The following is a 22,532-nucleotide window of genomic DNA, read 5'->3' on the forward strand; positions in this document are numbered from 1 at the left end:
CAATCAGTGTCTCCGCTTGTCTGTAGCTCTATGTCGGGTTAATGTATCCTTTCAACAATGGAAAGTTTGATGGATGAACTTTGTGAGTTAGACAATGATTGGGAGAGAAGTGCAAATGTAAAAAGGAGCATCATATTCGACCATATTCCGAAATTCTCAATGAAAGAAAACAAAAATGTAAACAATTAAAGATGGTCTTTAAGCCTCTGTTTTAAAAGTCTCATAGTGGCACCAACGTAAACGAGATCTGAATTAAAACAGTGGTCACTTAAAGGAATAGAATACACTCCTGTACTATTGTTACGGTTTCCTTTCTTCTTATCATTTGGTAGAATTCTATAAATCATAGGATTACAATGATAAATTATTCTTAAATTATTCTTGTGAGCTAATTTTTTAATCATCAAGTGTAGGAAAGGCTATTAAAGATAGATCCTCTTTTCCGAAAAATGTACAAGATCTGAAACTAAAATTTTTTAATAAAAACATTTCACTTTATTTTTTTATGATAAAATACACTTTAAAAATTAAATTTATATATATTTTGCACTATATTGTATTAATAAACAAAATTATTTGCTTATTTTTCACTTATGTAGAACCAAACGCTATACCTCACTGTAAATACGGGTTCATTTTACGCTGATTTGATTTGTGCCGGCTTTTGTAGGAATGGAACTGCAGTGTAAACAGAGAGCTACCTGTAGTGACAAAACAAAGTGAAAACATGAAAGGAAAACTCAGCAAAATAGTAGTAAACGTTTTTTCTTTTTATTGTTATGGTTAAATACATTTAAATACTTTTTGTATATACTGTAATATTTCCAGTAAACCATGGATACTTAATAAGTCTTTGGCTTCTTCTGTAAATAATCAGTCATGAAAGATGATGTTATTTTTTTATTAAGATTTTTCTGGATGTTTTCAGCTTCCTTCTTTTTTGCTTCCTTGCTTTTGAACACTTTTAACACTAACAAGCATGACATGTGCTGCCCGTATTTCATTCATATTCTTGCTATTAATGGCCTTCTCCAGTTTTTTGTTTGCTGCTTCTAACAAAACCTGGCCTGTCTCGTGTATTTCACTTTCTTCTACTTTTTTCTGTTTTAAACTCTGCTGCAATGCCATAATCTTTTCCTTGACACGAATAGCTCTCTTTTGATGTTCTTCAAAATTTTTCTGTGTTTCCTCTTCTGCTCTTTTTTCTGTTTCTCTTTTTCTTTTCCAATTGATCTTGATGATTTCTATGTGCTGAGCCAGCTAATTTCAGTAAATCCTTTGTAATAGGTACAAGGTGTGAGCTTTGGTCATACATGTTTAGACCCTCCTTAACAATCAAAAGCAAATTAAGCATTCTTTCTGACATTAATGCTCTATCAGGAGGAAGTCCCGGCGTAAAATCGAAAATCCCCGTTCCACATCAGCATTGCCATGAGAGAGAGTCAATGCTGATTTCACCAATTTGGTTACACTGGGATATCTTGCATTCCCAAGGGAGTCAACCAATTTAAAATACTGACTCCAATAAGAATCAATTCTCACATCTGTTGAGTCTGTCAAATCACTCTCAACTCGCTCAAATTGAAGTAGACACCATCTATCCTGCAAAGTATCCTCTGCAATGTCACATGGAAGAGCTCTTGCAATGCTTACAATGTCCTTATAAGTGCTTTTTTCACTAATATTACTTGGTTGAAGACATGTCAATGATTTCAACAGTTTGCATTGAATTGGAGCTTTTTCTATAATATATATGGAAGCCACAACATAGTGTTTCTGTAAGCAACTGCGAAAATGCAATTGATCTTTTTGAGATAATTTACTCAACTCATTAGAAACCTCACCACCTACAAATAATTTCCTCTAATGGCAAAAGATTTGTCTTGTCAAATAATTTCTTTGGATTTAATACATTACTATCAGGCATAGCAGACTTAGACTGAATGACAAGCTTCAAAATATCTACTTTCAAAATTCTAGTAACTAGCTTTAGAAGCAAGTCCCACAGTTTGCTGTACTGGAGATGTATTAGAGGTTCTTCTCTTTGAAAAAATGATGTATATTTTGTGAAAATTTCTGCACTTGAAATGCCTTGTAGTACTTCTGCTTTCATGGAAGGAATCTTCAACAAACAAGATATACTTCTGTACAAAACACTTGACATTATGCTTTGTTTACTTGAAGGAATATACTTTAAGTAGTAGTAAGTTATGCCCTCCCACTGCTCAATTAACCTTGATGCTGCATCATGGAATGTCAGCCAACGTGTTGTTGAATGTTTTATAAATCTATGCTTAGGCAACTTGAGCTTTTCTTGCACAGCTTCATAATTTTCCCACCGAGCAGGCCATCCATCAAAAAATCTGTAAACTGCCACAATAAGTTTTGATGCATCTTCACCCAGTTCACTTAATGCCTTCAGATATGTGTTATGAATAATATGAATCATACATGTTCCAATGTCAACAAGGCTTTTCTTGTGAATTTCCAGTATATCTTCCTTAAAAAGTCGTACACTTTTTGATTAACATTAGGACCATCTGATCCTATCATCAAAAGTTTGTGTAGTGACAAGTTGGCATCATCGATAGCTTTGATAATGTATGTATGCAATGTTTCTGCATCTGCCCGTCCAAGAAAACATGTATTTAGGTGTCTGCAGACAACTTGTTCTTTTTGCTCAGACCAAAACCTAATCATTATCTGTAACTCTTTCTTACTTTCCACATTGCTGGTTTCATCATAACTAATTATAAAGAATAAAGAGTGGATTTCTTCTAGAATTTTTTTTGGAAGTAAGGAGCCAATGCTTCAGTTATTAAATAGCGCAATTTCTTCTCACTCATTGATATTCCTTCAGGAAGTTTAGTTTTTGGAAGAACTGCTTGTAGTGTTGGAACCATATTATTAGAAGCAGCAAATGAGAAATTACTACATATTGTTTTCATGGCCCATATCAGTTCTGCATGGTATGGAGCATCTCTTGGATTATATAAACTCATAGTTGCCAATCCTTGTCCAGTCCCATTATCAGTATTACTTGGAATTTCATCATTTTTTGATGGGCCTGCAAAACTATCACCTGGTGCAACCAATGTCAGGTGTAACTGTCTTGGACCATAAGCACAGGTAAATTTTTGTCTGTGTTTGACAGTACCTCCATGATCAAAAAGTGCTTGGAAACTTTTTTTTACTTGTATTATGCAATTACATACTTTGCAAAATACATCAGTGTCTGAATGTACAGTTGCCCATAATCCTGTACAATCTGCCTTGTCCTTTTGTTTCAACCAATCAGTTCGGAATTTGCACTTTGGTTGCGTCATATTGAGTGGATTCAAACCATTACATCTATATTCTAACTTGGAACCTGCTATAAACCAACAGTTTGTTGGTATCATTCCGCTAGAGATTTTTATTGGTCAATCACAATCAAAAGAGAGTAAACACATGTAGACCACGTGATCGGTCACTTCTCTGCACGTGTTAAAATAGAACAGAAAAATAAAAAAATTAACAATAAAATAAAGCAATACTTAGAAAATTATTTTTTGCACGCTTTATCAATTTTATTTGATCATTTAAATATATATAATTTGTCAAAAATTAACATTAAATGTAAATTATTTAGATCTACACAAACTATATTTACAATTCAATAGTTTAACGTATTTCAAAATTTTATTTGTATATAAATTTTCCATTTTTGTAATGTGATTATTATATTAATTTGAAATAAAATTAACAACTCTTATTACGAACAAAATCAAACGATAATAAGCAGAAAACGAAACTTTTATGAGCACGATCGGAAACTGTTTATTTTTTAAAATGCTTCAAGATTGATTTAAAAATAAATTAATAAATCCGAAATAAACAGATTTCAAATAGAATAAGTAAAATAATATTTTATTAATGATTTCATAAATAACGAGGAACTTTTTCCTGCAGATGTTCCCTCACCGCCGAAACCGAAACTAACCCTTTACAAATAAGTGCTATAAATAGACTCTCAGCTATGCCTGCATGAAATATAGACCTAACCAAATCAATCAAGACCGACAAGTACTTTATCCGCACCTTCCCAAATAATATGTTTCAATTGATTTGATTTCAATTTTAATTTACATTAATTAATTTTGATTTTATTTTTAATTTTAGCTATGATTTCAGTTTTTGTTTCGATATAAAGAACAGAGTTTTAAAATTTTAATTTAATTTTAAATTTAAGTTAAATATTTTAAAATTTAATTATTATTTTTTGTTTTAATTAACTGACTACCTAGTTACGTATAAATACAGACAATAACTTAACAACACTGAGCGGCATTTGCGATTTTCAGTCCCACTCGGGCGGAGTATTTTTTCCATAAAATTCTAGTCTGATAGTTTGATAATTTGGCAGATCGCCTCGCTTTAAAACTATTTTTGATTGGTCCCACATCTTCCTAATTTTTAAGCATGTGGAAATAACCAAAAAAGTGAGAAAATGACCTGAAAAGTGAGGATACTTCAGAAAAGTGAGTACAAGTGAGAAAAGTGAGTGACTCTGAGGCCTGGAATAGATCAACGAAAACTTCTGACGCCTAAAAAAAAGAAAAAAACAACAACAAGAAGAAGACTTGTAGGTACTCGGGAACCAAAAACCAAGTCAAAATAAAACACAAAATGGCGACACTCTTTCTACAAACAGGCACTAGTGCAAGATTTGTGCATGCATTGCTTGTTGGGAAGTTGAAAATGTGAACATTGTGAAATCGAACTTTGACAAATGAATCTTTGAAAAAACCCATTTACCTGTCCTGTTATTCCTGACATATCTCATTTCAGCATCAGAATGTTTTTGAAACTAGATGGTGCTAATCATTATAATTTTATATTAAAACTAACTTCTGAAATACAGTCGACCCCCTCTATAAGATAGAGATACGTTCCATTCTTTAGGAATCCGATTTCTTACGAATCCTTCCAATCACAACCCGACACGTATCAAGTTTACGGACTACAGCTGTTTGAAAGATTTTCTTCCATAAAATTAATCGATTCTAGACTAATCCGACTCAACATTTCCAAAATACGTATATATTTTTTGGAAATAATCCGTATAAACTACGCTATAAACAAAAAATTGTAGGATTACTTACCGAGTATGCACCATTCGACAACCCCATTGCTAAAGCTTGTTTTCGTCGCGAAGCAGCACACCAAACCACGGCCGATTTCTGATAACTTATTTTTCTGCGAAAACTTCGTTGAACTTCGGAGACATCATTAATATAAATAATTTTAATCGCCGTTGAATAAGAAATGTTTCTTTCACAAGAAATGTATAAAATTACAGTACTGTATTAGACTTACGGTACCTAATTTACATACTGACAGACGATAGTTAGCGTAAAAATCTCCGTAGCGTGGCGCCACGCTAGACGGCGGAAATTATATATTTAATTATAACAAAGTTACAATAAGTTAATATATAATTATATATACAGTACCTAATTTATATATAATTATATGTACAGTACCTAATTTATATATAATTTATATAATACTGTACAGACGATAGAAATCTCTCCGTAGTTGGCGCTACGGATGGCAGAAAAGTAGTTCAGCTGCCTGATGACGTTTGAGGTAATTATAGGGAATTTTTACTGTTTTTTACGGATACCGGTCACAATTTTTTTCGTAGTTTTATAGGAATCGTAATTATAGGGGGGTCGACTGTATAATGTTTTTTTTAATATTTATTATATTTATTTTGTTTGTGCAAAATAAAAAAAAGAATAATTTCAGATGATACAATAGCATGATTATTCTTTTCAAAAACAGGAAATTTTTGTTAAGCATCAACAAAAATTTAACCTGGGGCAACACGTAACGAAGAGAAATTTCAACATTGGTTAGGTTAATTTCACTGAAAATGCCTCGTGGATGACCTTGTGGTTGTGGCTGATGAAGTTTGAACAATCATGCTTAAAACCAATAATACCAAAGAAGATTGGAGAATTAGACCAAGACCTGCAGTGAGCATCAAAGTGATCCCGCTTAGTAGCAAGTCACCGAGACATAATCTTTGTTCCAAAAATGGCCTTGCTGTTTTACTTGTTTTATTTTGTTTTTATTCATATTTGGGCTAAAGGATACTTAAAAATGTGGCCTGCATCTTACATGTGAAGTTACAATCTCCATGGGTTAATGAATTCCCCATACAGCCTTCAACAGGCTATGGCAGGAGTGAATAATATGTCTAAACATGCATACAAGGTTCAAAGAAATTAAAGCAGTCCCAGAGAAATTTGCAGTACAAAAATATAATAAAATAGAGTTAGTACATACCTATTTAGGTAAGATGTACCTGATCCTGCTATTTCTTCTTGTCCTTGACAAGCATAGAAAAACATTGGTTTGTCAGGTTGAGGCCATGGAAAATCTACACCTTTCATCATTCTTTCATCTGATGATAATGTAAAAATAAAAATATGTGAATTGTTACATTTTAAAAATTTAAAAAATACAATAATTACACTTATAAAACTGATTACACTGTTTTACATTATATTTATATATGCATTTTCATATTGCTCAAGAATTTATGATGATTAATATATCAGATTTATTGATAGCAATATTGTCAGCAATTTTAAAACATCTTTCATTATAAATACAATGATCACTGCTTGTGATCACATTGGTTCAATACTGTTTTTATTATAATAAATGGCTGATAACAATCTCTGGCAGCCACCATTTTGCAGAGCAGCCTGTGTTTACAGCAAGGATGGTCAACCAGTCAATTGCAGCTGATCAACAAATCAATCTTGAATACATTTTCAATTGATTATCACAGTATTTGCAACTCACAATTTCATAACACTTATCTTTTTATCAAATTAAAAAATCCTATTAAATCATGAATGAAAGTGTGGATACTTGTTTATACTGTATATATAGTAGTAGGTCACAGCTGGTAGAGATGTTACTATAAATTTACCTTACAGTGACATCATTTTTGTTTAACAGTTGATTGCAACTAGTTTTAATACAATGAAAGTTGAGCACAGTAACAAAAAGCTGGTCACCCGTTCTACAGTATCAATAGAACATATTAAGTTACAATTATAAAACTATATAAAATTAAAAGGAAATGAATTTATGGCATTATTTTAATAAATAAAAATAGATACAATATTATACTAGTAATTCCAACATTTATTTATTTAAAGTTTTCAATGTGCTAAAAATATCTTAATCAGGAGTAACAGTAATAGAACAGAGGTTCACAACTGGTGATATACAAACTGGCAAAGAAACTTTTTAATAAATCTGTAATCAGTGCCATTTTAAAAAATAAAGATAATTATTAAATAATACCTCCAGAAAAGTAATAATTAATGTTTAAAAAAATTTATTCTTAAACTAATCCTACCTGGTCAGTTATAAATATAATAAGTACCCTAGTTTAATACTAATAATAAGAACACACCTGAATTCTATTTGCCGAGTTTTTTTCTCTTTATTCAAACATTTTCAGCCTATTTGGATAAGCCATCCTAAGGTTTTCATTTATTGTTCCAAAAATTTTGGAACGATAAATGAAAACCTGAGGATGGCTTATCCAAATAGGCTGAAAACAATTCCAAAAATTTTGGAATGATAAATGAAAACCTGAGGATGGCTTATCCAAATAGGCTGAAAACGTTTGAATAAAGAGAAAAAACTCGGCAAATAGAATTTAGGCGTGTTCTTATTATTAGAATTAATATTGCTGAGAAGGTGGATATTATCTTATTTAATATTATTTATTAATATCCTTTAGATTAAACTCACAATTGTTACTTTAATCTGATAACAACAAGTGGCAAGCTGATCACAATAACTGGCAAGATTTTACACAAGAGATATAGAACTATTTCAAGAAAATTGATTTTGATTACATTAAGCAACTGATAACATTAACTAATGATCACAATAAGAAGTGGCCACCATAAATTAAATTTAAAAACTTTAAATATAATTTAAACTATTTTAATTTCTTTATTATAATTAATACTATCAAATATATTAATAGTTATTAAATATTGAATTTTAATTATAATTTTTCAATTTTTATAAAAATTAATTCACTCAACAATTTTTATTCTAAATCTTAAGAAAGAAAAGTTATTTTACAAAAAATAATAAGCTTACAACAATTTAATAAAAATGAATAATTTTTTAATTAGTACAATGCTTACCAGCATAAACACCATTTTGTAATGATCCTTCATAAAAGAAGTTGGAAGGAAATTTGCTAAGTTGTGGATGCATACGATACTGTACTTCCAAACGAAATGGACGTATTCCAAGAACTACTAATCTTTCAAATAATGACTGAGACAAACCAGCTCGTGCAGCTTTCTTGCACATCACAACTGGTCCTAATTGACAATGATCTCCAACAAGAATTAACTATATAAAATAAATTTTCATTAACTTTCAATACCAAAACAAGAAGTCTGCAATACATAATTATTAAATATATAATACCCATAAATATATGTTTTCTTTCTTCACAAAAAAGAGTTTTATGTGCAATTAAAATTATAATAATAATTTTGTTAATAAATAAAATGTTCTTTGTTTTAATATCAAAACTATAATATAATAATTTACTTATATATGAAAATGATAAAAATATTCAAAACATAAATAATTCAATAAATATTTAATTTTTATCATATGCTTAATCAATAAAATCTTAAAACTATATTGAACCTATTGTGTATGTTATGCCAACTTAATTTTCAATAAATTGTCATAAAAGTTTTGAACAAATCAGTGAGATCCATAGGGTAAGAAATACCTATTATATACCTATACATATATATCAAAGGCTGCACAGCCTTCCTGCATCTCTACTTTTATCAACTGACAACATTCAATTCTAAGATTCAAAATTAACTTTTAGTTACCTGTTTTGCACCTAATACTACTGGTACCATACACTCTGGTTCAGTAGCTTGCATACTTTCATCAATCAAAATAGAATGAAATTTGAATCGTGCTAATCGTGGATCACCAGCACCAACACAAGTACAACAAATGACATCTGCAGCCTGTAAAAGGAATCAATTATTTAATGACAAATTTCTAAAAATTATTTCAACCAAAAATATATTATTAAAATACAAAATCCTCTTAAATAATTATAGTTATATACATCTGAATATCAAATAAAAATTCAAAAATGCTATAAAGTTTAACAACAAATTAAATTTAACATATAAAAGATATGAAAATTTTGTTAATATGTATGTAAACAAGTTTATGAAATAGAAAAGATTTTGTATTAATATGAACTGTATGGCCCGTTTTATTCACTTGAAATATATTTTCAATCTTAAAAATGTTAAATTTTAAACTTTCCTTAAAAAACTCAAAATTTACACTCAATTGTTCATATTCATGATTCCAATGTCTCAAAATTAAAGTACTTATTATTAAAATAACACATAATTATTGCATTTCTTATTTTTGTCCATTAATAATATATTTTAAAATTTAAAACTATAAAAAATACCAAATCTGATAAAAAGTTTATACTATTTTCTATTTTATTTTTCATATTTGTTGGTTGCACTAAATTGTATCTTAGTATAACTAATCTATCTATTGGAGAATACTTAATTGTTTTGTGAAAATATAGTTCTAATAAAAAAAAGGTACATTTTTACAATTTAACTATTTGTTATAATGATAAAACATATCTCAGATTTTATTTCGTTAGTAGCATTGTATCATTTTAAAATAGATGACTTAAAATATAATAAAAATTTTAAAGCTATTAATAATTTCCTAAAGATAAATTCTGTAATACTGATAATGCTTAGAAATCAAACACTAACTTATTTGTTCTAAATACAATATTTCAAATAATATCCAAATATCAAAGTTATTAAATTTAACTTATTTAATTTTCAGAAAATTTAATATATATGATGAGAGATCATAAACTACTAAGTAAATTAGCAAATTAAAGACTAAAAACAAATCTTAATAAAATTACTGACTTCATCAATGTAAACACACTTCTTAATACTGAATTAATTTCAAATCTACTAACAAAATTTTGATATGATTGATTAGATTTTGTTATACTATTTCCAATGTTATTCAAATATATAAATGTTTCATAAGTATAGTTAAACTCAAACTGATTGAGTTTAATCTAGGCAGTTTTAGATTTAAAAACACTTTTAAAAGCAAATTTTAAAATAAAATTTGTATATAAAAATATAAAAAATTCTATGTACTATCTAAAATTAACATATAACAATTTGTAGTTGTACCTCTAATAATTCCTTCTCATGAGCTTTTTTAAGCATTCTATAACGCTTCTCATCTGCTGATGATAATTCACCTGTTTCATCTTTCAACTGTTGCAGTTTGTTCAACTCCGAATGACTATAAAAAAAATAATTTGCCATCATGAAAAAAGTGCTTTAACAGAAAAGAAAAAAATATAAAGCATCTACATATGCATATACACACACTTTAAATAAAATAATAGGTTTTGAAATAAATTATTAATGATAAATGGGAAATAACATCAGAACCCTAGTTTAAATCAAACCCAAATTTTCATGTACTGTACACTAATTTTACCATAAAGTTGTCAACATTAGTAATAGTAAATTCATGCCGAATTCATGTAATATATATTAGTAATAGTAAATTCATGCTAACAAGTAGTAATAGTAAATTCATGCCGAAACATCTCTAACTATATTTTTTTCAGTTCAGTCAAACCAGCTTTACTTATTATAGGAGTATTATAAAGAGAAATTTGGCTGTAACATCTTGTATATTTGGATCTTTCAAAATTTGTTTGTGATTTTTCAAATTTATAATTCCAATTTATTTACCTTAATAATTATTATATCTTAAAAACTTCAGTGAAGAATCACCAAAAGAAAATAAAAATACTTCTGATAGCATTATAATACCAATCATTATGCAAACTTTTTTAATGCATAACAAAAAAATCATCACTGTCATCAAAAACTGATTCAAAAATAAACATCTAGGAAAATTTCTACTAGCCAAGAGAAAGGATCAAAAGTGAAATGATGTACAGTACCATTACAAGAAAAAACAAATTGTTCAATATTATTATGATACAAAACAACATTTATAAATGTTATTTTTGTATGTTAATAAAAGTGACTGCCCACAACAAATTTAAAAAATGCAGCATGTTGTTATTTCAACATTTCTCATTTTAAACTTTAAATGTAATATTAAATTAAACATTTACTCTACATTTAAATTAGTAGTAAATAGTAAACAAAATATCACCCTGAAAGAGAACAGAAATGCTTTACATCTCCAATAGTTTTACAAAACTTTATTGTTAATAAAAAATTATACCTGTATTAAGTTAACAAAATTACATAAACAACATAATATTAATGATAATAATCAATTTTCAAAAATAATTTATAAAACATACATGTAAATAAGATAATCAGTCTTTGACAGATATTCTACTAAGCAGGTAACAATATATTCTATCAATATCATTCTAAAACAAATGAAGTGCCAAATTATTAAACTATTATAAGGCAAAGTTAATGATTAGAAATTAATTAATTTGTCTAGAGATAGATGGTAATATTGCAGTTAAGAAAAGAAGCAGCCTGAAGTGAAACTCAAACCTACAACTCCCACTTATCTAGTGGATGTGTTGCCAGTTATGCTACCCAGATGCCGCCATCTCAGGAAGATCAGATGGAGAATCTGATTTTCCTGAGATGACGGAATTTTATTTGGCATGACAATTTAGTACTTCATTTGGTTTAACTAATGAATCAAGTTTAGAAATGTTGTTGATAACAATATCATTCTATTTAACTAAGGCTAGGACATCTAAGCACTGATGCCTAGCATATCTTATGACAAATGATAAATGAAATTCCTGTCATTTTTTTCATGCTCTCATTTAATATTTATAATGCAAACTATTTTTCTGACAGGAATATTAAAAATATACAGTAGAGCGTCATTTATCCGAAACGTTGATTATCTGAAAGAATTCCAGTCGGCAAATTTAAATTTTTGCTAGTGCTGTGGCGCTGCAATCTTTGGCTATATCTTAGGCTACTCCAATATTTTTTATGTTTGTGTATGTGTTTTAGCTGGCAGCACTGTCACTTTTGTGTGATGTTTTTCTGAGGACTATGTGTCATGCTGAATCGAACGTTTTTGATACTAGATAGCTTCTAAAGTATAAATTATTTTTTGTTTTTATATTTTTCAATATATTTATTTTGTTTGTAAAAAATAAAGAAATAATTTTTAATGATACAATAGCCACGATTATTATTTTAAAAAGCTTACATTAGGCTTAACATCGATGAAAATTCAACGCAAAGCTACACGCAACGGAGAAAAGTTTCAACATGGGATAGGTTAATGTATTTTTTCGTACATAATCAGTTATCAGAAAAATAAGTTATCCGAACAACCCCAGTCCCCAATTGATTCGGATAAACGATGCTCTACTGTACTTTATATGAATATCTTGTGAAGATTTTTGAACCAACAGAAATATTCAATTAATGACAAAAACAAGATGACTGAAATGGAAATATCAAACTTACATAATTCAAAAAAAGTAATATTAATTGAAATTGGATTTAATTCCTACTCTCTATTCAACATTTTATTCAAGTGAAATTTTAATGTAGCAATGTCATGAACTACAAGAAAAATAGTAGCTGCATAAATGAAAGATACAGAATTTTTAAAATTGTTGAAGAGTGGTTTTTCACTTAGAATAATTTTTGGTTCCTGAAGTCAACAGAACAGTACAAATAATAAACTAACTAATTTATATTATTCTATATAACAGGGGTGGCCAACCTGCGGCTCGTGAGCCACATGTGGCTCTTTGAAGGATTATTTGTGGCTCTCGATAAATGTACCCGAGTTCCCTTTTCATTTTTGTGTTGTTATATTTTTAAAAATTATTATCATTCCTTATGTGTTTCAAAATGTCTTTTAAATTACTAACAACAAATATGAAAGACTAAGTGCAACGTTGTAACAAATTTCATTTCCGTCCAAGTTAAGAATGATATGACTCATCGAAAACTGAACGAACAAACATAAACAGTGGTGTAATCGTCCGTTATCGACCGACTCCAGACCGATTTTGAATTTAACTCATTAAACTCATTGCAATGAACAGTTGACATTGTGCTCTGGAGGAAACAATTTGTATCACTCTTGCTACAGATATAATTTGTAATCTGGAATTTTTTGCATATCTTTTTAATATGTATTTAATTGTGGCTCGCAAAAAATTTCAAATTTTGAAAAATGGCTCTGACTATCAAGGAGCTTGGCCACCCTGGCTATATAACAATACAAAATATATATTTAATACTCTACTTCCTCTTTAGGGTGTATAAAAATAAAAAAAAATTATAAAATTTAGAAACTATAGAAAAATCTAATATACCTGGTAACTTTGATTATAAACACTTTACAATTAATTAACACAAGATGATAATTTTAACAAATAAAAGAATTATTATATTTATAAGAAGCTATTATTATTTGCATCTCCATTATTTTAAATACATATAATTTACTTTACATTTTTTACAATTATGAGATCTTTCAATAAATATTTATATGTAATAAATGTAACCAAATTGACAATAATAATAATAAAAGGTAACTTATATATTAACATATTTGAATAACTTTCCTTTGGTGAGTTAACTCCAACATTTATGCCAATCTGATATGATATTCAAATATTAATTCTATGACAACATCAAATAAATAATCTTATGCTGAGATAGTTGGTTTAAGCAGCAAAATATCAAGCTGGTTTCCTAAAGTTTCTATTTAAATTTGTTACATCAGATTAAAATTATTCTCCCATATTTGGATTACTAGGATTTATGCAAACTTATTCTTAAAACACGCATTAATTAATTAATTAATTAATTTAAATGCATTTGTTAAAAAACCTCTATAGTTATCATAAAATTGCTTAAACACTAATTAAAAACATGTGAAAATATGGAAATTATTTTAACAGTTAAAAAGAACATTAAAAGTTGTATTTAAAAAATATACTATTACTATACTTATAAAATATAATTAAAATTTTAATTATATTTCGTAATCTTATTAAGATTTCATAGATTTCATAAAGATACTATACCAAAATAATCCATACCCTTCCATATTCCTGATTTGATTGTGAAGAGCTAGAAATGAAACAGGTGAACTAATTGCTTCACGGCTTTTTGCACAAAGTCGAACCACCTAAAATTAAATTTACAAAATTAATAAAGTTAAAAAGATTAAACAATTATTATTTCATATATGAACATATAGCTAGATCACAATTAATGCAAGTTTGAATAACATGATATTTGATTAAGTGCAAATTATAAAATGATACTAGGTTGCATTTAATGCAAGCCAAAATTCAGTTAACATGAAGATAGTGGCATATGAGTAGTTGTGGTTACTGCAAGGGTTTCAGATGCTTCTACTTCAATCTTTATCTCTTTCCTTTCAATAAACAAGAATAGATGTTCTGTTGTCTGCCTTAATATTCACTTGTTGTGATTTATTTTAATTGTTTTAGAAAGTGTCTTTAATAGATCATCTGTGAATAGAAGTGATCATCTGTCCATTTTATTTAAATAGACAGATGATCATTTCAAATAAAAAAAAAAATATAAGAACAAAAATTCAGCTTTGTTAGAACAAAATCTAAGCAAGAATTAGATGTGACTGAATGAAATGAACATGATCCTATGGAATACCTCAAACTAAAGTATGCACTATTCTTAAAAAAGTAAAGAGAAGTTATATCAATATTTTATTGCTTGCAAATATCTACAAAAAAAAGAGTGTTAAATGACAGAAATGAAACTTCTTTTAACTATATGGATTGAAGACTGCAATCAAAAATGGATTAACAGTGCAGCCATTTAGACAAAAGCTTTAAATTTATTTAAGACTGTTAAAGAAAAAAAAAAAAAATGTTATATGCAAACTCTAGTTGGGTTTATTAATTTAAAAATCAAGTTCAGTTACATAATGTTAATAATGTTTCAGTTACATAATGTTAAAATTACCAGCAAGATGGCCAGTGCAGATGAAGATATAGCATCTAAATATCTTGTTATTTTTGAAAAAATTATAATTGAAAAAAGTGAATATATTGATCAACAAATATGTTATTTAATATAAATGAAACCAGCTTATTCTGGATAAAGATCCTCCCAGAATTTTCTAAACAAAAACAAAAAAGCTCAATGGATTTAAAGTGTTTAAAGATCACCAAATACTTTTATAAGAAAGCAGTGTATAAGAAAAATTTCAATCAAAACTGTTGTTTGTCTATCAATCTACAAATCCTTGTATTCTGAAAAGATACAACCATAAATCACTTCCAATTCTTTGATAATCAAATAGGAAAGCATGGTTGATTCAGCTCTATTCAATGACTGGTTTTCAATGTACTTCTGCCCAACTGTTGAAAAATATTGTAAAAAACAGCTTCATAGCATTTAAAGCATTAGATTTTAGGTAATTTGTTATGTCATTCTACTACATTTGATTAATTGTATGAAACTGTAAAAATAATATTTTTTTTGCCAAATACACCTTTGCCACAGCTCATGAATAAAGGAATCAATGACATATTTAAGGCCTGCTATATATAAAAAAAATTTTTTTGAACAGCATTTGTTAAAACTTCAGGAGACTATACAATGTTCTTAATAGAGTTCTGGAAAAATTATATCATCAATCAGAATAAGGGAATAAATAAGCATAAACAGAAAATATTCACCATGCTTGGCAACAAAAACTGCAAGAAAAATGTATGAAGTATGGAAGTGGAAACACATTTTACCTCACTGTACTAGTAGTAGTGATTTTGAAAGAAAACTGTTATAAAAAAAATGGCAAAAATTGGAAATGAATTCAATTCTACATAACATAAACTAGAAAACAATGAACTAAAAAATGATACAAAATGTCTAGGAATTACTTAATTCACTTGGAAGAATTGAATAATGATGATCCTTTAAACTAGTAAAGAGCATTTGAACAAAGTAAAACAATGATGCCACAGGAATAATGTACAAGTGAAGAAATTAACTCTCAATGAATTTGAAGGTATCTTTTGAGCTATAGAAGTGAAGCAGAAAAAACGATAGAATGCTAAACCTATGCTTAACTGAAATATGAAAAATTTGCTGAAATGTGAATAAAATTATTATGATCTATCAGTACATATGTGATTTAGAAAAGAGAAGACCCTTCAGTCTATACTGCTTGACTACTATTTTGTACAAATTTTATTAACTTTAGCTGATAAAACTATGTATATTAATTATTTTCAGTAAGTAATAATTCTAATTATCTGTTAAAAAAATAAAAAATAAGTATTATTACTAATAATTTCATACCACTGAATTAAAATGTATCTCACACACATACCTTTAATCCAGTACGATGGATTTTTTCGGTTAATTGATCAACTGCAATGTTACTAGGTGCACAAACAAGAACAGGCCCATTACTTTGACGAGCTAAATGATACACTATAGTAGCAGAAGTTACTGTTTTTCCAGTTCCAGGTGGGCCCTAAAATATTTAGTTTTGATTATAAATCATAAACTCATAGCTATATAATTTAAAATTATAATAAGCCATTAGATTGTGGATATTTATTACATAAAATAAATGGATATAAAAAAATAATCTTGTATACTACTAAATTCTAAAATTAATAATTGTTAAGTCTAAATACATGAAACATTAGTATCATTAATAGTTTGACAGGTTATGCATTTACAAATTATTTCTGCAATACTATTTGTTTTATTGTCTGCATATTTTTTGAAGAAGTCAAAGATGGCAAACTGGTTTATATTATAAATTAAGTATGTTGAATTTAATAAAACTTTTATTATATATATTAAAAAAATTTATACATTTTGAATTACAGTAAAGTCTCTGTAATCTGTCCATTTACTNTTGTATTTTATGTATTGAATGAATACTATATCAATATTTAAAATTAAGTTTCAGGTATAAATCTGACACATCAGAGTTTTACAATGGAATAAGTGTTGTTAATATTGCTGAATGCCTTAAGGTTGATAAGATAATTGTTGATTTTGTTTATCAGTATTGGAAATTGAAGAGAAAGGTAAGTTGCAACTTTCATTTAATTGAAGCAGTTAAAGTAATTAAATTTAATGATTATTCTGTTATTTTTTTTAACCACTAACAAATGTTTTTTATTTATGAAAAGTGCATATGTTAAGCAGTTTTACTTTTAGCTTTATTTATCAGATTTGAAAATACGTTTTTTTTTCTTTTCTTGAGAAACTTTACAAAATAATTGATTAATTTGTAAGTTTGTGCACTTTAGAAAGTAAAAGAGTTCTTTAAGTATTAAATTTAGACTTATTTGAAAACAAGAATGTTGATATTCATATTTCTAAGGTGTCTTTAAAAGCTTTACAATTGGTTCTTTCACAAAAACAATAACAATATATTAAAAAAATTTATACATTTTGAATTACAGTAAAGTCTCTGTAATCTGTCCATTTACTAGTTTGACATACCCAGTTATCTGACACTAACTACTCTCAGGTATGCTACTGAGTCATAGAAAAGCTTCCCACTAGTTAAAATTCCAGTTTCCACTAAACTTTAACACCTCCCCACTAATCATATCCTGAAATTGTTCATGATATTAGTATAACACAATACTGTATAAATATAAAAATCAGCCCCTTGAAATTTCCCATGAAAAATACTATGCTTCTCACTAAGTTTTCCACAGATGCTTCTATTTTCCATTGAATTTATTAGAAATCCACTAGGTTTCCTGAAATTTCTGATTTTAGATTTATACGGAATGAAAAATACCAGTATTTGAGAATTGTTTTAATTTTCTATTATTTCTAAAAGTACACATACTTTTTTGTAAATTTCCGTCCGATGGCAATAATTATAATTAAATATCTGAAGATAAAGTCCTCCCAAAAATAGTGATTTCTTTTTTTGGAAGGATTTTTGTCTTCAGATATTTAAGTACACATACTATTAAATTTACCCAGCATATGAGCCCGGCATTGTCTGGCAAAAACAACAACAAAGATTAAGATTATTTTGTAATTCTAATCCTTCTATTTTAGTAGCCCAGGACACCCCCTAATGGGTGTTCTAGCAGCAGCAGTGTCATTCCGTGGTATAAATAATAAATTCCTATTATAAATAAAAATAATAATTTACTGAATTTCTCATGGTGTACCCTACTAAAACACAGCCAAAAATGCAAAAAACCGCATCAAATAATAATATACTGAATTTNAAAATCCTGTACTAAATAAATAAAAATAATAATTTACTGAATTTCTCATGGTGTACCCTACTAAAACACAGCCAAAAATGCAAAAAACCGCATCAAATAATAATATACTGAATTTATCGTTAGTTTAAATAATAGCTAGGGGCACCCCTAGTGGCCATTTTTGGCATACAGTGACAGTAAGAAAGAAAGAATACAGTTTTTCAGCTTTATATAGTTAGATATTTTATGGAAACATAACATAATTGACATATTTGGGATTTGTAATAAACATAGTTATTATTACAGCTTTAAAAATCAACAAAATGTAAAAATTTTGAAATATTTTCAAGTCTACACATATTTTAAAAATATTAAGGCAATGTAATATTTTGAGAAAATATAAAAACTGTAGAAAAGTACATTATGAATAAAATGCTAAACTTCTGTATGATATATTAAGAATATTTCATGAAAAAAAAACCATTATAGTCAAATCATCTCAAATGTTTCTTGGGACTATTTTTGCAAGGATAGCAGCTTACATAAAAATTTTAGTTTATCAAAAATGAATACAGTTATAAGTTCCAAACATGTGTAAAAATATTTTGTCAAGTTTTAAAAGCTTAAAAAATTTCGCAGGATTTGAGTTCATTTTTTTCAGAAATTGACCTTCAGAAATTTACAGGATTCCTGGGAACAAGATTCTAGGAATTCCCATACTAAAAACCCTAAAATTTATCAACTTGACAATATTGATTACTGGCAATACTAGCATGTGTGGATGTTTTGATCAGTAGTCCAATTTAATACAATATATTAACAGCATGCTGATAAACAAATGTTTTATTTCCAAATGATTGACACGTTGAAATTGCTTCATTTTCGATAATCCAACAATCTTTTTCCTGTATATATCAGATGACTGAATTGTGCTGTATATAAGAATCAGTTTTATCAAAAAAGTTTTTGTTTACATTATATCACAAAAATTATTATTAATTATACCTGAATAAGAGATAATGGTCTTTGTAAAGCATGTTTTACTGCATAAACTTGGGATCTATTTAATTCAGGAAGATTAGGTGCTGAAAAATGTTTTGGTAATTGATATCTCAAAACAACATCTTCTACTTCATGTCCTAATAATTTATGATATATATAGGGAGAAACAGAAGATTCATCTACAGCAAATTTACGTAATGCAGCTTGCATCCTGTAATAAAAATTACCATTTTTATTTTCTTTATAAATATATATAATTCTTTACAATAATATAAAAATAAAATTGCTTATATGAAATAACAAAATTACATACTTACTGATATAAATATTTATTGTTATAAATACTAAACATATTCTACACTTCTGTATGATTAAATAACATGTAATTTGAGTAAACAATTTACCGTATTTACTCGCATATAAGATGAGGTTTTTATACATTTATCACAGCTTTAAATTCCTAGATCGTCCTGTATGTGTGAGCAAAAAGTTCTTTGTGTTTTTGAAATTATATTTGTGAACCACGTATTTGCACGTTTTACTGAATGCTTACCCTATTGTATTTAACAACAGACGTATTTTTCCTGGGTCGTTTGAATCGTTCTTGTATATTGTCAAAAGTAACAATGAATAGCAATAGGAAAAGCAAAGCTTTTGAACTGAATTTCAGATTGAAATTCCAAAATCACACAGGAGCCTGATGTACATTTTAATCCATTCCCACGTGAAAACAGATGATTATTCGGAAATTAGAATTCGGAGAAACTCACAAGTGTAATCAACAGAAAGTGGATTCAACTGTTAAGAGTTGACAAAAAAAGGTTCCTGATTGTCCAGCTTTATGTTAACAAATTATGTTGTCGATTTTACAAGATTTTTGTTTAAAGTTTAAAATGCCAGTAATTTTAATAATTTTTGCGGGACAATGTGTGCATTTACGTTCATTTGATATTTTACTTGTGATTAAACAAATAAAAATTAGAATTGTATTAATAAATCTAATTTTCTTTATTCTGATCTTTAAAGTTACACCTCATCCTATATGCGAGTAAATACGGTATTTAATTATAAAAGTTTTAATATGAATAATAATAATAATAATTTATATATACTGCATTTTATTGCATGTAAGACATATCCCATCTCAACATAGAATGTGAAAGGAAAAGTATTTAGTAAATTTAAGCCTTTCTGCATTTTTGGCACTTGACCCATAAATTTTTTCACTTTAGTCTAGTTAAAAAAGATAAAATTATAATGCAACTTTATTTAACAAAGAAAAAGTATAAAAGAGATCATTCACATTCTAATTAATACATGCACAAACTGTTAGCTACAGGGAAAAAACTGGTAACCACAAATACCAGTACATGCAATGTGAGGAATTCATTAGCCTATGAGAGATTGCAATTTCACATGTAAGATTCAGGTAAATTTTTGAGCCTTTTTCAGACAGAAATTGTTTCCAAAAAAACAGGCTATTGTAGAAAAAAATAATGATACTTTTTCATTCTAATTATTTTATTTTTATTAAGATAAAAAAATTTATATATTAAATAGGTGATTTACAATTGACAGAATAAAATTTTCTCAAAATTTAAAAATAAATCTCATATTATGCTACATCATTGAATATAATTGAGATAGTCAGCTTTCTCATATTTCCAATCTACCTTTATAAAAAGTACTCAAGGGCAATGTTCATTCAGTGCCTTTAGGCCTATACACTCACAGTAATCTGCCCCCGTGCAAGGAATGGCCAGATTAGTAGAAGTCTAGTGTATTTATCAAAAGATTTTCAGAGTTAGTAATTTTATAAAATTAAACCAAGCAGAAGTCTGAATTTTATAGCACAGTAACTTTTTATAGTTAAAAAATGAAAATAAAAATCTACACAATAAAAATTACAAAAAAAAAAATTATGTATTTATTTAGCATAATATTTTCATATAAAATATTTGATATATTATATCTCCGCATTATTTAATAAAGTCTCTTTTTGAGTTATAATAAACAGATCATAAACATGTGACATTTGATCACATTTCCTCAATTTTTTTTTTTTTTTTGTTAGCTATAGGGGAGAAATCAATGCATCTAGAATACATTGATAGTCCAACTAATAAAATGTATTATTTTAATGGCTTATAAATAAATATAAGCAAAATTAATAAAATAAAGTTAAAAAATATACAATAACATATATTTAAAATAAATATTACAAGAAAAAAAATATTCAATTGTGAATTAATTAATATTTGAACTGGCATTGCCAGTATAGTTCCAGAAAAGTTTTAAACCTTAACAAAGTTAAGAGAGAATTGAATATCAATCAATTTATTACTACATAAAACAAAAATTTATTTTCTTTACCTATCAAATGAGGTAGACTTCCAAACAAAATCAACAACAAAATTTGAAGTACATTCAGTAGGGACACCAAGATTTGTTTTCATTTCAATACCAACTTCTTCGCTGTAGTCTAAAATTTAAGTTAAGGTAATAATATCACAATATAACATACTATCAATTATATGATTACAGAAGGGAAAAAAACACAGAAAGTAAATTTATTTCACACTTTAAATAGTGAAAATATTAATTTTTTATTAAAAGACATAATATACAAACATGATAATATTAATTATTTTTTCTAGCAGCATGTTTTGACTCAAGTGGACTTCACATTTTAAACACATCATCTCAGTAATAATAAACATTTATTTATTAACTGAAGAAAGTCATCATTAAATTTACCAAAAGCATTTTATTATATATTCATTTATATAAAAATGTATTTATCTATTATAATAATAATAACAAAACAATATAATAAATGTATAATAATAATAATAATAATAATAACTCTCCCGTGGTCACCACCTGGTCGTGGTGGGAGAGCCCAGTAATTTTACTGATCCATAGGGCAATGCAGGCTGGAGCACAAGCTCCTGGTAGGGACACCCATGCCAGTAAGGTCTATGGGGAGAAATGAAGCTAAGAGTGACCACACACCCACATTATGTGGAGATAATCATAATGGTAGTAACCAGATCAAAGTGTGATACCGGCTCGGACGTCGCCCGGGTTAACAAGGTCCGCGTTCATGGGTTAGGCAGAGGCTCACGTTCGAAAAATAGGC

The 22,532-nt window shown here is 27.9% G+C and overlaps 1 protein-coding gene and 1 pseudogene across 1 annotated transcript in view; both read right to left on the reverse strand.

The window, feature by feature from the left end:
- The window catches only part of LOC111626836 (regulator of nonsense transcripts 1-like), a gene marked incomplete at its 5' end in the record, with an annotated part of 60,870 nt that overhangs the window by 19,789 nt on the left and 18,549 nt on the right, over window positions 1-22,532 (reverse strand). The window contains 8 exons of the mRNA XM_023370353.1: window positions 6,337-6,454; window positions 8,235-8,448; window positions 8,952-9,095; window positions 10,329-10,443; window positions 14,237-14,325; window positions 16,522-16,668; window positions 19,394-19,601; window positions 21,764-21,872. Coding sequence (XP_023226121.1) covers window positions 6,337-6,454; window positions 8,235-8,448; window positions 8,952-9,095; window positions 10,329-10,443; window positions 14,237-14,325; window positions 16,522-16,668; window positions 19,394-19,601; window positions 21,764-21,872 — 1,144 coding nt within the window. The remainder of the gene's footprint in view (window positions 1-6,336; window positions 6,455-8,234; window positions 8,449-8,951; window positions 9,096-10,328; window positions 10,444-14,236; window positions 14,326-16,521; window positions 16,669-19,393; window positions 19,602-21,763; window positions 21,873-22,532) is intronic.
- LOC111626823 lies at window positions 552-3,566 on the reverse strand (annotated as a pseudogene).

Source organism: Centruroides sculpturatus, unplaced genomic scaffold (genome assembly GCF_000671375.1).
Source record: "Centruroides sculpturatus isolate CEXI.00-Female unplaced genomic scaffold, Cexi_2.0 scaffold280, whole genome shotgun sequence".
Classification (NCBI taxonomy): Eukaryota; Metazoa; Arthropoda; class Arachnida; order Scorpiones; family Buthidae; genus Centruroides; species Centruroides sculpturatus.